We start from the raw sequence: 14,442 nt of genomic DNA on the forward strand, positions 1-14,442 counted from the left end.
GCTTCCTGCTGCTCTTCTCCTTGACTCTGTGTTTTTTATGTTCCTTGACTTTCATCGGGGCTCCCACTGAGTGGTCTTGTATGCTGCGCCACTCAGCTTTTGGCATCACCTTTGTTCTTTGTATCTCCTGTGTGCTTGGAAAAACCATAGTGGTCTTAATGGCCTTTAAAGCTACACTGCCAGGTAGCAATGTCATGAAATGGTTTGGTCCTCCACAACAAAGACTGACTGTAGTGCTCTTTACTTTTGTTCAAGTATTAATCTGCACTGTTTGGCTTGTGCTGAGGCCTCCATTTCCAATGAAAAATTTCTCCACATACAAAGAGCGGATCATCCTGGAGTGTGCTTTGGGTTCTGCCATTGGGTTCTGGGCTGTTTTGGGGTACATCGGACTTCTGGCTGTGTTCTGCTTTGTGTTAGCTGTGCTGGCTCGGAAACTGCCGGACAATTTTAATGAAGCCAAGTTTATAACATTTAGCATGTTGATTTTCTGTGCAGTCTGGCTCACCTTCATACCATCTTATGTCAGCTCTCCTGGAAAATTCACAGTAGCTGTGGAGATATTTGCTATTCTGGCTTCCAGTTTTGGATTAATAATGTGTATATTTGCTCCAAAGTGCTTTATTATACTATGTCAGCCTGAGAAGAACACCAAAAAATATTTAATGAACAAAAAATAATTGTTAAGATTAGGGCTCCTATGAGTAGTCGAGACTACGTCAACTATTAAATTCAAAGACATTTGTTTTTGTTTTGTTTTTTTATCTTTCAAAACTACGGTGCACACTTTCTAATGCCGGGTCTGCCATTCTCTTTGACACACATTTAAATTCCACGATCAGTTTGGTTCGGAGAGCCTGATTTTGAAATGTTCAGCACACAGACAAAGAGGCAAGTATCTGCCGAAGAGTTATGGTGTGGTATGAAAAGTGTAGAATTCTATTAGCTGCATGAAGCATTCCATTAAATGTATCCTAAAGTCACAAAAATGACAAAAAACAGCATTGTAACCACAAGATTAAAGGGGTAGCACACATTTATAAGCAGTCCGTTAAAACTGAAAAATATAATGTAAATTTGGTCTTTGCATGTGCAGTGGGCGTAGGTAGGAACAATTCACAGGTAGAAAGGATTTATAGAACACCGGCATGAGAAAGCCACTGCTCTTTTTGTGACCAGAAAGAGAGGCCTTTATTGGAACAGGAGACACAATGAAAGAAGTAGGCTCCAACATCCCCTGCTTTTCTTCCTTTTCTTTTAATATGCATTTTTCCCACTTTTTTAAGATGCAATGTCTTAAAGCACTTTGTTTATATGTGCATCATCAAGTTGTTGTTTTTTTTTATAGGAATATCTGGAGTTTAAAGTTGTCATTAATGTTTTGCTTTATAAAAAACTCCTTAGTGATTAAATATTTTGAGTGTTTATGTGTGTCTAGAGGTTTAAAGTACATTTATGCTTTAATAAATATATATGCCTTAAAAAATTGCAGGTTTTTGTTTTGTTTTTTTCTGTTGATTCAGATTCCCAACCTCATTTGATTTAAGTATTGTTTCAACAGCATAACAGAACCAAATAAAGGAGAAAAGCTGCATAATTCATTAAAAGTTTAACAAGCTATTGTTTTAGTTTGTCTGTATTTTTAGTTAGCATATAGCTTAATCACTTTAATTATAAAGTTAATGATGGTTAAGATGTGTGTTTTACATTCAGAGGACACACAACCAATTATTTGAAATTGGCCAATAATGTGGCCAGAGGGAACTTATGTATGCTGACAGTTGATTGGATTTATTGCCTGGTAACAAATTCAAAGACTCCTCATGGGATATTCTGACACAAGGTGTATATCTGTATAAATCCCTTATGTACTTGAGACTATGCTTTATTTATGTTAGTTATGTATATATTTCTTGTTGGACTGGATTGAAAAAGAAAAGAGAAAGAAAGAGTGGGATATTAGAGTTGGGAGATAAAAGTATCAAAGAAAGAAGAAAGACAAGAGGAAAGAGGAAAAGAAGAACAAAAAAGAGGTTAAATAAATTAGAAAATGATTAAAAAGTAGGAGTGGGTTGAATTACAAAGCAAGAAGTTGCTGGAGATTATCATTATAGGCCAAAAGGGCAGCGCCTGTCCACAGACGAACTAAAATATTGCAAACATACCTTTTTGGCTCAGAAAAACCTTTACACTCATACACGTCAAAACGTACACAATACAACGAATGCTCACTCGCACATACCTGTGCTAACTGTATATCTTCCAATAGTCTTTAATTGATGGGCCAAATTCCAAAATAACATCTTAGGTGGTGGGCCGAACACGATAAACATTTAATGAACAAACTAAAACTACCTTTATAAAAACGTTACCTTTTAGGATTACTATAAGTAAAAACAGGCAGGAATATTATTCTAGAATAAATCAATTCCAATCTTAAATAACTTTCACTATTTAACTCTCCATTAAAATATATTTTTTAAAAATTATATAAGTTAGAAATAAGTGTAAGATAACACCGGGCCATTAATAACAATAAAATAAATAATCTGAAGGGCCGCCGGGCCTCAACTTTAACACATGTGGCATACATCAAAGAAAATTCTGGTGACGAATCTATACAACATTTTGGGGTGGATCCTACACATAGCTGTGAATGGCGCATGTAGATGGATGATATTGGGAAGATGGCTACAGGAAAAGGAGCAGGTGGAGGTGCAAAGAAAGTGAGCAACTATTCAACATGGGTTATAGAGCAAAGAAAACATATGAAAAATATATGCTGGTGTGATTCTGGCACGTTACATACAATGCTTTTAATGATCACTGTCCCTGAGAAATAAATAAAAAAAATATGAAAAGGTGACAATGTCTCCATGAAAATGCTCTGCATGAAAGCGGAGAGGATTTTTGATACCAAGATTGATAATGCTTCAAAGAGAAAGGAAACATTAAAAGCCAGTGCAATCATAACAAAAGCAATGTTCTCATCAATTAGATAATTACTGAAATGTTCATCTGGTGTTTTTATCTGCAATCACTGTAAAATGAGCCCATTAGTCATCACCATTCTGTCTGTAATAGAATAAATGCAGTTCTCCAATAAAAGCCTGTCTCTAATAAATGCCAGGCCTGGTGCCAATTTTTTTGGAGTAAATGCTGGGACTGCTTTTTGAAGATATAGTGTAAAAACTAATGAATAGTAGTTATGCAAAGGTAAGCTAGCACCTGTGATCTGGTGAGCATCTGTGTTCTACTATGGAGGATATTAGGATTCAAAAAGAGGAGGAATGCCCGGTCAATCCCACACCAAGAGTGGCAGCCAGAGCAACCCAGAACAGGGCTGGGAGGATCTCCAGTCCTCAGTACCCTGCCCTTATGCCCCCAGTGCAAAAGGGACCTGGGAGCACAGCCCTGTCCCTTTTGCACTGAGGGGCACAGGGGCAAAGAGAGCTCGAGCCCCAGCCCACCCAGAAAACAGCCCTCCTACCACACCAGGGGGCCCTATCATAAGGCCCCACCCGCCGGGAATTCCACCAGCCCAACCCAAGGTATGAATCATAAAAGGATACTCATCTCATCTTCCAGTCAACCACCCACTTGCCCCACCAGAAATCCAGTAGAGAGCAAGCCAAATCTATCAAATTGTACTGAGTACTGAAAATCTAAGGACAGATCTTTATTACACCAGGACAGCTGCTGCATTTCACCGGTAGTCCCTGGATGATGTCATAAACCCACACGGAGAAGTTTACTGATGTTTTTATTCAGCTCTTCAAAATAAATTAACTTGATCTCTCATCCACGGGGTGCGCCGAAGGGGCACAGTAAACGCGCATGCCGAACTGTGGCTAGTAGTCAATACGGATCGCCAGTGATCTTTTACACCCCCAGATAAAATCGTCATCACTGTTAACATTAACAACCATCAATATGAGTAATTAGTAATACGTTTGCGCTAATGTCAGCTTAGCTTTGTTACATAACCTAAACAAAGATCCCTCTTCAAGGTTATCATACCCAGTCCCAAAGTCCCTCCTCTTCCTTATGCATTATCACAGTGCTGCCATGGAACACAAGTTCTGTCATGCAGATATTGCACTGGACACTTTTCTATGCTTTCCTACACTTTCAAGCTCCATTTGCGTGTTTTTAATGGTACCCAAGCCTTCCCAGGACTTCCTGTGACATGGCTAATAACCGGATTAGCACTACTGCGCATGTGTGTCAAAGACAATGGCAGACGCAGAATTAGAAAGTGCGCACTGTAGTTTTGAGATGGGGGGGGGGGTGCTGACTTGTCAATGTTAACAAAGTCAATAGTCGACGTAGTCCTGACAAATCGGTAATAGTGGCAACTCTTCTTTTAAAAGGGGTCATACTATGATTTTCTTCAGCCTTTCAGAGTAAACTATATCCATATGTATGATTATTATATATTACCTTTGAACCACAAAAAACAAATTATTTATGAAATATTAGTTATATTTCGTAAGTCTTTCATACCTGGAAGTAAAATGACTCGATTCGTGAAGCTCCGCCTGCCGCTGCGTGTGAAGTCCATGACTTCCTCCCAGAGAAATCCCTGTATCTGTATTTCTCCCATGAAAATAATCCAAACTTCTTCAAAGACGGATGCACATTCCATATATCTGCCTTTAGTAGGTCTGGCCATCACTACACTCACACTTCACAACACACGCGGCTCCTTCACGACTGTGCCGCACCGGGGGTGGGGGTCTTAAAGAAGCGGCGCTTCTAAAGTAAAAAACACCTATTTGAGCTGAAATTTATTGAAGAAAGGACACAACTGGAAGATATATGATATTCTGCATCTAAAACTAACGTTTTTTTGCTGATCATCACTAGTACAGTGGGATAAATCGAGTCTCGTGTTAAAGTTAAAGTTAAAGTCCCACTATTTGTCACCCACCTCAGTGTGTGAAATTTGTTCAGCGCATTTGACCCATCCCCTGGGGGAGCGGTGAGCTGCAGACACAGCCGCGCTCGGGAACCATTTGGTGGTTAGTCTGGGGCCAGAGCTGTCAGCGCAGACTCTTTTTGGAGGAAGCGGTTGGTATTGTGCTTTCGTCAGCACATTTCCACCCGCTCATTTTCGTGGGTCTGGGAAGGGATGCTGCAGACAGCGCAGATTTGTAGAGGATTACTCTTAAATGCATGAATGGATCAAAATATCCTTTGGGGTTTTTTTTAGTGAGGAATGAACTGTAAAATGCATTTAAAACCTCAAAACGTAGAATTTTCATGGTAGGGCCCCTTTAAGATGTGGTCAGTCTTGTTTCCAACCCTCCACGGGTCAGGAAAACCCAAAATGCTATGGGACCTGTAAATGTCAACCCTGTATATGCTTTATAGGTTAATTGGTGACTCCAAATTAGCCATAGGAGTGAATGTGAGTTTGTGTGGCCCTCCAACAGACTAGCTATGTGTTCAGGGTTAACCTTTGCTTTCCCCAACAGTAGCTGAGATAGCTCCAGCAACCACATGACCCTGAAAGGGATCTGAAGATGTATGGGTGAATGGACTATGGAGCATTGCCAGAATCATTTTCATTCGATGCCAAATTTTGACACCCAAAAAGATATTCTGTCGATGTCAATGGGCTAGTCCATGCAGCATAATTGATTCATTTAATGTGCACCAGCAGTAATATGGTTTAACTCTGTGCCCTTTTTGCTGTTTTGACAATATTTTGTTTCTTTGGTGATTATTTTTTTGTATGTTGTTGAAGCAATGAGCCTTTAAAAGAGTTGAAAATATAACCATGATTTCACAGATGTGGTGTTTAATTATGTTAAAATGTTTCATCATAACAATTTAAAAAGAGTTCTAATTCAGGAACCAGTGCCTAATTAAGGTTATCAGTTTAAAACATTTGGAAATGTGCAACCAGAATTCAACTGTCTATTTTTCTTCCTTGGTGTCTCCACTTTTTTAGAGGAAAAGAAACAATATGTGCATTATAAAACTTTTCATATTATTTTGTCACAGAGGTAAATAACAAGACTCGAACAAAGAATAACAACCTCGTTGTGTCATTCAAAAACAAGACTGTTGGGCATTTCCCCCCAGAAGAATAAGAGAAAATGTTATATAAGTAGGTTAGGACCTCCTCAGAGTTACATTCAGACATTGGAGAGATGGAGATCTCAGCTTTCCTAACTATCCTGTTGCTGCCTCTGTGTTTGTTTGAGATTAACCCAGTTTTTTTCTTAGGGGGATCTCTGACTGGCTTGACACAAAGGACTGGGGTTGATGTTGCCAACGTTGATGCTTCTTCTGTGAGATGTAACCTGCGGGGTACGACACGTTCACCTGCATTCTCAATGGATGGTGATTTTGTTATTGGTGGTGTGTTCTCTATTCACTATAATATGTACACAGAGATTCATAGTCATGACACCAAGCCTGACCCACCAAAGTGCACTGGAAGGTTAGTAAGAGTTTAAAGGAAAACTAATGTATGAAAAGAAATTAAACATTTTACAATGTTATGTCTTAAAGTTTAGCCGTTATGTTTTAAAAACCTATTTTTGGTAAATATTGTGTTCTATTTTTGTTATTTTTAGCATAAATGCTCGTGAACTGCGTTTCTCTCGTACAATGATCTTTGCCATTGAAGAGATTAACAACAGCACAGAGCTGCTGCCTGGGATCATACTCGGTTATCAGATCCATGACTCATGTGCTGCAGTGCCTGTGGCCATGCAAGTGGCATTTCAACTGTCAAACGGGGGTGAAAATATCTTCTACAGAAACAATAATTGCTCCCACTCTGGTATGATGGCGGCTGTCGTTGGTGAGTCTGGATCCACACCATCTATCAGCATTTCTCGGGTTATTGGATCCTTTGACATTCCACAAGTAAATACCTCTTTCAATTATTTTCAGTCCATCTAACAAAGTATTTTATAAAATAACTGAACACTTGATAATAACATTGTTTTATTTTTCTTTAGGTCAGCCACTTTGCTACATGTGCTTGTCTGTCTGATAAGAAGCAGTATCCAAATTTCTTCAGAACAGTTCCCAGTGATGCTTTTCAGGCTGTAGCGCTGGCAAAGCTAGTGAAACATTTTGGCTGGACGTGGATAGGCGCTATCTGCTCGGATTCAGACTATGGCAATAACGGGATGGCCTCTTTTCTTCAAGCAGCTCAAAAGGAAGGGATTTGTGTGGAGTTTACTGAAGCTTTTTATCGGACTCAGCCTTATAAAACCCAGAAAGTGGCAGATGTCATTCGCAGGTAATGTTGTGTTGCGTTGGAAATTTGCACATTCTTTCTTTTGTCTGTTTCTCCTGCGTTTAATTCTGTTAAAATAGAAAAGGGATGACATGAACATTTTTAATCAATAAAAAAAATGTATCGTGTCCTTAGGTCAACAGCTAAGGTCATTGTTGCCTTTACTGCCGCTGGAGAAATGAAAGTTTTGTTGGAAGAACTTGCCAGGAAACCTTCACCATCTCGTCAATGGATAGGCAGTGAGTCCTGGATTACGGACACAAATTTGCATAAATTCACATTCTGTGAAGGGGCCATTGGATTTGGTATTCCAAGATCTGACATTCCAGGGCTGAGAGATTTTCTGCTGGATCTCTCTCCTTCTGAAGTGGCAGCATCTGCAGTGCTGACTCAGTTTTGGGAGGAGACATTCAAATGCACACTGAGGAAAGGTGATTCCGTTTCTTGAATATATCTGGTTTGGTAAAACTGTATTAGTATGCTAGAGAAATGTATTTTAAAAAAGTCTTAGTAAAATGTCAACAGGGTTTAGGATTAATTGTTTATTGTCAATGTATATGAGGAGCCAAAAAAGTGCATTTATGTGAAGAACATCATGGTAACTTTTCTTAAGCCTTTCAGAAGAAACAATATCCATATATATGATCATATGTTACTTTTTCGAAATGAAAGAACACATTAATTATGAAATATGAGTTATTTCTGTGAATTGTTTTTCTACTCAGAAGTAAGACGCCGTTCTCTCTTTGTGCATGCCGCCTAGTTCATGGTGACATCCTAAAGCTGGCCTCAGCAGCTTGTCTGCATTTTACCCACAAAAACAAACAATTTTTGTGAAGATGGATGTGCAGATTGTGTATCTGCTTATACACATTGGGCATACACAGACAGAATTTTGATGGTTAATAAATTCGTTTTGCAGTAAAATTTGGTCAAGAAACCCAGACAACTCCAGATGGACATTTCAGGATTCATTGAAATAATGAGAACATTTTGTTATTCTTTAATTAGCACTGGCTCATATCGCAACTCCTCTTCGATGCCATGTCATTCATGTTCCTGGAGACACACACACCTGTCCATCTTTGGTCAATAATCCATGTTCAAACCTGTTCGTCTAATTTGTTGCTTGTTTCCTTTGCACCTTCTCCAAGAAATTGTTTGCTCCCTTTCTGCAGCCGTCTTATCTGCTTGTGACACTCTCGGGTACATTTAAGATCCATCCCAAAATATCATGCAGATTCCTCATCAAATTGTTCTTTAGTGTATGCCATCACACAAAGATTAAACGCTAAATCGAATGAGCATTTCTTGGCCATCGCTACACAAAACAAGCACAGCCACCACCTGCACGACTGTGCACGGCCTGAAGAAGGAGGGGTGTCTTAAAGGAGCCAGGTCACAATTAGAGGATGCAATCTAAAGTGACAAACATCTGTTAGACCTGGTGGATACTGGAGACAGGACACAGTTGGAAGATAAGCAGTATTGTGCATTTAAATTTGAAGTGTTTTGGTGAACTTTGGGGTGGACGCTGGAATCTCAGGCTTTTCCTGGAAGGGGGCTATTCTGACTTTGAGACATCGGACCTGCTCATTTTCGTGAGTTGGGAGGGGCTGGTACCCAGAGCGCAGGTTTTTAGTTGAATACTCAGGAATGCGTGAAAAAAAAATCAACATACCATTTTGGGGTTGTTCATACTGAGGAATGAACATTATAATACACTTTAAAGCTCAAATACGTAATTCTGCATGGTATAGGTCATATAAGTTCAATTAATCTAATATTTGTCTCTATGTTTTCTAAGATGTTGATGCAGGGCAACATGTCTGCAATGGAAGTGAAGACCTACAAAAGGTTCCAAATACATTCATCCCATCATCTCCACTGAGAATAACTACCATGGTGTATAAGGCTGTTTATGCAATAGCTCATGCTATTCACAATGTTGTGTGTGTGAAAAAAAATGCAACAACCCAGTGTGACAAACATTTGATGTTGGAATCCAAGCAGGTCAGCCAAGCTATTGCTTTACTTTGTATAAGATTAAAATTAATAAAATGCCAAATTTTATTAATTTTTTCTTAGATTTTTAATTACTTTATTTTCTCCTACATCTGTAGGTTTTAGCTGCACTAAAGAGAGTAAATTTTACCCAGAATGGCTATTCTGTGTCTTTTGATGTTAATGGCGATCCTGTGGCTGCTTATGAATTGGTCAACTGGCGGAAGGATGAGAGTGGAAATATTGAGGTGGTAGCAGTAGGATACTATGATGCCTCCCTTCCAAAAAATAAAGAATTTCTTATTAACAAAAACTTAACCTGGATGGATGGCAGACAAGAAGTAAGCAGTCTGATGAGAATTCTAATTTTATGATGAGAATTTAAATATATATATATATATATATGTATTCGGCGTTACTTAGCAAAATATTCAAAAATGCTCATCATTTGATTTGCTGTTGTCTTTGAGAAAGGTGCCAAAGTCAGTGTGTACTGAAAGCTGTCCCCCAGGAACTCACAGAGTGTTGCAGAAAGGCAAGCCAATCTGTTGCTATGATTGCATACCATGTCCTGAGGGAGAGATCAGCAACACTACAGGTAAGATGCTCTATTTTCAAAGCAGATTTATGGCACATTAACAACACTTTGTAATTTACTTTTGTTGTCTGTGCTTTCCTAGATTCCTCTGATTGCTTCCCGTGCCCCATAGAATTCTGGCCAAATGCGGTAAAGGACTCATGTCATCCCAAACCAGTAGAGTTTCTTTCCAATAATGAGACTCTGGCGATCATCCTTGCTGTCTTTTCTGTTAGTGGAGCATGTCTGGCCATCTTAACAGCAGCAGTTTTTTTCCATCACAGAACAACCCCAATAGTACGGGCCAACAACTCAGAGCTGAGCTTCCTGCTGCTCTTCTCCTTGACTCTGTGTTTTTTATGTTCCTTAACTTTCATCGGGGCTCCCACTGAGTGGTCTTGTATGCTGCGTCACTCAGCTTTTGGCATCACCTTTGTTCTTTGTATCTCCTGTGTGCTTGGAAAAACCATAGTGGTCTTGATGGCCTTTAAAGCTACACTGCCAGGTAGCAATGTCATGAAATGGTTTGGTCCTCTACAACAAAGACTGACTGTAGTGTTCTTTACTTTTGTCCAAGTATTAATCTGCACTGTTTGGCTCGTGCTGAGGCCTCCATTTCCAATGAAAAATTTCTCCACGTACAAAGAGCGGATCATCCTGGAGTGTGCTTTGGGTTCTGCCATTGGGTTCTGGGCTGTGTTGGGGTACATTGGACTTCTGGCTGTGTTCTGCTTTGTGTTAGCTGTGCTGGCTCGGAAACTACCGGACAATTTTAATGAAGCCAAGTTTATAACGTTTAGCATGTTGATTTTCTGTGCAGTCTGGCTCACCTTCATACCAGCTTATGTCAGCTCTCCTGGAAAATTCACAGTAGCTGTGGAGATATTTGCTATTCTGGCTTCCAGTTTTGGGTTGATAATGTGTATATTTGCTCCAAAGTGTTTCATCATACTGTGTCAGCCCGAGAAAAACACCAAAAAATATTTAATGAACAAAAAATAATTTTGACTTAGCCAGCAATTTGGAAAATGTAAGTTATAATATTTCAGAATATAAACTATAAGTTTAACCCCACTCCCAATTTCATCTTGATTTGTGTTTTTGGTCACATATTGATTGTGTTTTTTATACGTTTAAATATAATTTTATGTGTGCAAGGAAATTTTGACATTGAAATAAAACTAAAACAAGACTTGAAGTATCTGATCTGTTGTGCTTTTTTTTTGCTTAACAATAAATATGAATTATAATCAATGAGCTCACACACTAATTTGGTGGCCTGGGCAATAGTAAGTACTGCCACTTCATTGCCCAGATCGTTCAGATTTAAATTTATTTGTTTGTAGCATTTATATTCAAAATATAACAACAGTGGAATCAATCAACTATATGTCCTTAATAGTCCACAGACTGGTAAAGTGTTATTGACATCTGCAATAAACATAGATTTCCCAGTTATGTACTTATTACCATTCAGGATGTTTACAATTATGGTTATATTTTCAACTCTTTTAATGGCTTATTGATTCAACAACATACAAAGAAATAATTCCCAAAGGAACAAAATGTGAACTCAACAAAAAAGACAAACAGGTAAACCAAAGATTGCAGCACCTCTACTCCTACAAAAAATATTGGATTTTCTGTTTAACGAATTCAATATTTGTGACAGTAAGCACGGGCCATGACTCTTATTTCTAAAAATTGGATGTTCAATATCAGTCTGACAGCATTCAACTGTCAGTGGTTTGCAACTCATAAAAAAATAATAATAATAATAATAAATCTAATTTTGAAGCCCACTGCTTAAAATACTGATGCTTAGACTCAAAGCACATGCTCCTTGTTAAAGGACCAAGTAATACGATTTGACTGAGGAGATGCAACGTGTAATGCTGCTCAGGTATGACATTGCCTTCTGGCAAAAGCGGTTTAAACTGGTATAAGTGGTGTTCTATAATACTTTTAAGTCGTAATATAGATACCAAAGAAATAACTGGAGCAAGAACTACCTGAACAATTTCAATTAATTTCAAAATAAATTTAACAAACTTGTTGTCAACACAGCTAAGAAGGAAAGGCAAAATCTTCAAAAGGACTACCGTATTTTCCGCACTATAAGGCGCACTGGATTATAAGGCGCATAGAATAGAAGCTTCAGTAGTGGCTGTTTCAGTTTATTGTAAGCTGGCAGAGTGCTGACACGTCTGGGACACGGTGTATCTTGTATATCAACAGGTGAGTACGGGAAATTCTGAATTTACATAATCTAATTCTATCTGTCCTGTCAAATAAGGTCTATTAAAACAATTTAAACTTTCATTGGTGCAACACCTTTAAAAATAATGTGTATTGTGTTTTGCAAAGTTTGTTTGATTAGATCAATATGCAGGAACATCAATTACACTGCTTCTTCTGTTGATTTCATAAAGGGTTTTGAGAGATGCTTTCGATATATCTGTGCTAGCTTTGTCCATTTCTAAGCACTGCTTAATGTGCTTGTTTAACGTTCTCTCAATAAACATACTTTCCTTTGCTCAAAAAGTTGGATTGTTTATTGTTCAGTCCTTGTCTAAAAAAGAAGACGCAATTTAAAAGAACTGTGGATGGGCTAAGTACTGTATCAAAGTATAATATATTGTATTCTGAATAAAAACTTTCACGTTAAGAAAAACATACTCTCCTGAAATAATCTTTGTCAATCCTCAAGTGTCCATTCATATCGTCTGCATTTGCTTTAAGAATAACCATCACCCTCTTTGAACCCAGCAAGCTCATGTTGGGCTAGGATATCTACTACTATCACAGCACCAAACAACTATTTCACCATTTGATGTTTCAATCTTCTCTCCACTGTAACCTAGAGTATAACATATTATGAGCAATTTGTCTGAAGAAGCATGGGACCCTAAAGGGTTAAAAATTTTCATTTAATCTGTATACAAGATTATTTTTAATGCATTGGGTTTTAGAGAAAACAAAAGGTGTGAAATCCATCTGTGAAATCATACAAGAATCCCTCTTTGGATCTTGGTGGTGCAGTGATCAGCATGTTAAAAATTCTGGAATTGCTCAACAACTGTTTGAGGTTTTGAACTAGTGGTACATAATAAAAACGTCAGTTTTTTTAAATACATAACTCTAGAAAGACCTTGTTTTACCCAACTTATCTTTTGGGACACTACTACTTCTCTCGGGTAGACTGGATTGAACATGTGCTGAATGTTCCTGTGCAGTCCATATGCAGTGTTGGAGAATATATACAAGTGTGTCAAATGTAGCCATACCATCCACTTGAAGCTCAGTAGTTGTCTTAGGATGTTTTTCAAATACTCTTCTTGTTCTCTTCCTCATGGTGGCCAGAAGAACAGCTTGACACTGTTGCACTCCAGAGACAATGTTGACTGTTTTCTGTAAAAAAAAATATATACATATATATATATATACACCTACATTCATTTGCAACTCATTAAGTTCTACCTTACTAATAAATACAGACTGAAATTACTCTATTAATGAACAAGATTTAACCTGGTTAATGAATAAACAAATGAAACTTGCCTGCGAAAAATGGCTCTGTTCTCAAACATTGATGTCAAAAGCTGAAGCAGATTTAGTAATATCATCAACAGACGTGAACGTTACAGCAACAGCCTCTTCCTTCATTTAAGGAAAAAAAAATATATTCCAATTTTGGTATTGATTAATGTGGATGTTTTTTTTCCTGATGATAATAGCCTGGGTATATTTTGATTTTTGGTACTGTTTAATATAAACAACTTGTCCGTGGATGTTTGCAGTTTAAGTACATAAGAGATCTTAAAGAGGCTAAATAACCTGAATTTATAATTGTATGGTATAAAACTTGATAATAAATCCTGAACCTGATGTTGATAATTTATGTAAAGAAAATGGTAAGGTCGAACCGTGTTGGGATTATATAAATTCGCTTCCTCCCACTCCCTTTCAAGTGATCAACTTGTGATTGATAATGTAAGATGTTATTTTATGTATTATTACCTGATTGCTTTAAAAAAAAAAAAAAAAAACATTTAATTAATTTATTTATTCATAAAACGATCTTATTTGAATTTCCAGTTACTTAAAACTAGCAAACTAAAAATTGCTGTATGAACAGATAATTTTACAACTTTCTTGTACTTTTTTCATAAATTAGTGTTTTTTTTTCTCCATTGGACTACCTTTTTTTTTTTTTGCAGTGGATTGAAAAGTCACAAAATAAAAACATTTAACTGGCCTAACAGAATAGTTTTGTCAACAATTTGAAACCGAACACAACAAATTTTCCTCACTCCCTACTGCTGTATTGCACAAGCATCCACGTATATTATACAAAATATCACAATGGAAAGGGGTGCAGTGACGAAAAAAAAGCAAACAAAATGAAGTTCTTATCAAATACAATATACTGAGTTAACTTTATGTGTTGAATCTTTATATGTGCAACCATGACATGCAGTGATTGTGGTGTGTGAGGTACTGATTCTTTCTGAGCCAGATTTACACATAAATTAGGGGCCTGTACCGATCATTTTAGAAGTGGAGAACATTTTACACCCCACCAATCATATGTCAA

General features: G+C 37.7%; 1 protein-coding gene across 1 annotated transcript; it reads left to right on the forward strand.

Annotated features, from left to right (window-relative positions):
- Positions 1-6,380: 6,380 nt before the first annotated feature.
- On the forward strand, positions 6,381-10,847 carry LOC112149046 (extracellular calcium-sensing receptor-like). The gene is made up of 8 exons (XM_024276492.1): positions 6,381-6,454; positions 6,591-6,885; positions 6,981-7,267; positions 7,400-7,695; positions 9,072-9,277; positions 9,388-9,609; positions 9,743-9,866; positions 9,949-10,847. The coding sequence occupies exons 1-8, from the start codon at positions 6,396-6,398 to the stop codon at positions 10,845-10,847; spliced, it is 2,388 nt and encodes a 795-aa protein (XP_024132260.1). The 5' UTR covers positions 6,381-6,395.
- Positions 10,848-14,442: the final 3,595 nt, after the last annotated feature.

This window comes from Oryzias melastigma, linkage group LG13 (assembly GCF_002922805.2).
Source record: "Oryzias melastigma strain HK-1 linkage group LG13, ASM292280v2, whole genome shotgun sequence".
Lineage (NCBI taxonomy): Eukaryota > Metazoa > Chordata > Actinopteri > Beloniformes > Adrianichthyidae > Oryzias > Oryzias melastigma.

Coding starts and splice junctions, on each gene's coding strand:
- LOC112149046 (XM_024276492.1), top strand. CDS start 6,396: ATGTACACAGAGATTCATAGTCATGACACCAAGCCTGACCCACCAAAG. Junction 9,278..9,387: donor TGATGTTGGAATCCAAGCAG/GTCAGCCAAGCT, acceptor CTACATCTGTAG/GTTTTAGCTGCACTAAAGAG. Junction 9,867..9,948: donor AGAGATCAGCAACACTACAG/GTAAGATGCTCT, acceptor GTGCTTTCCTAG/ATTCCTCTGATTGCTTCCCG.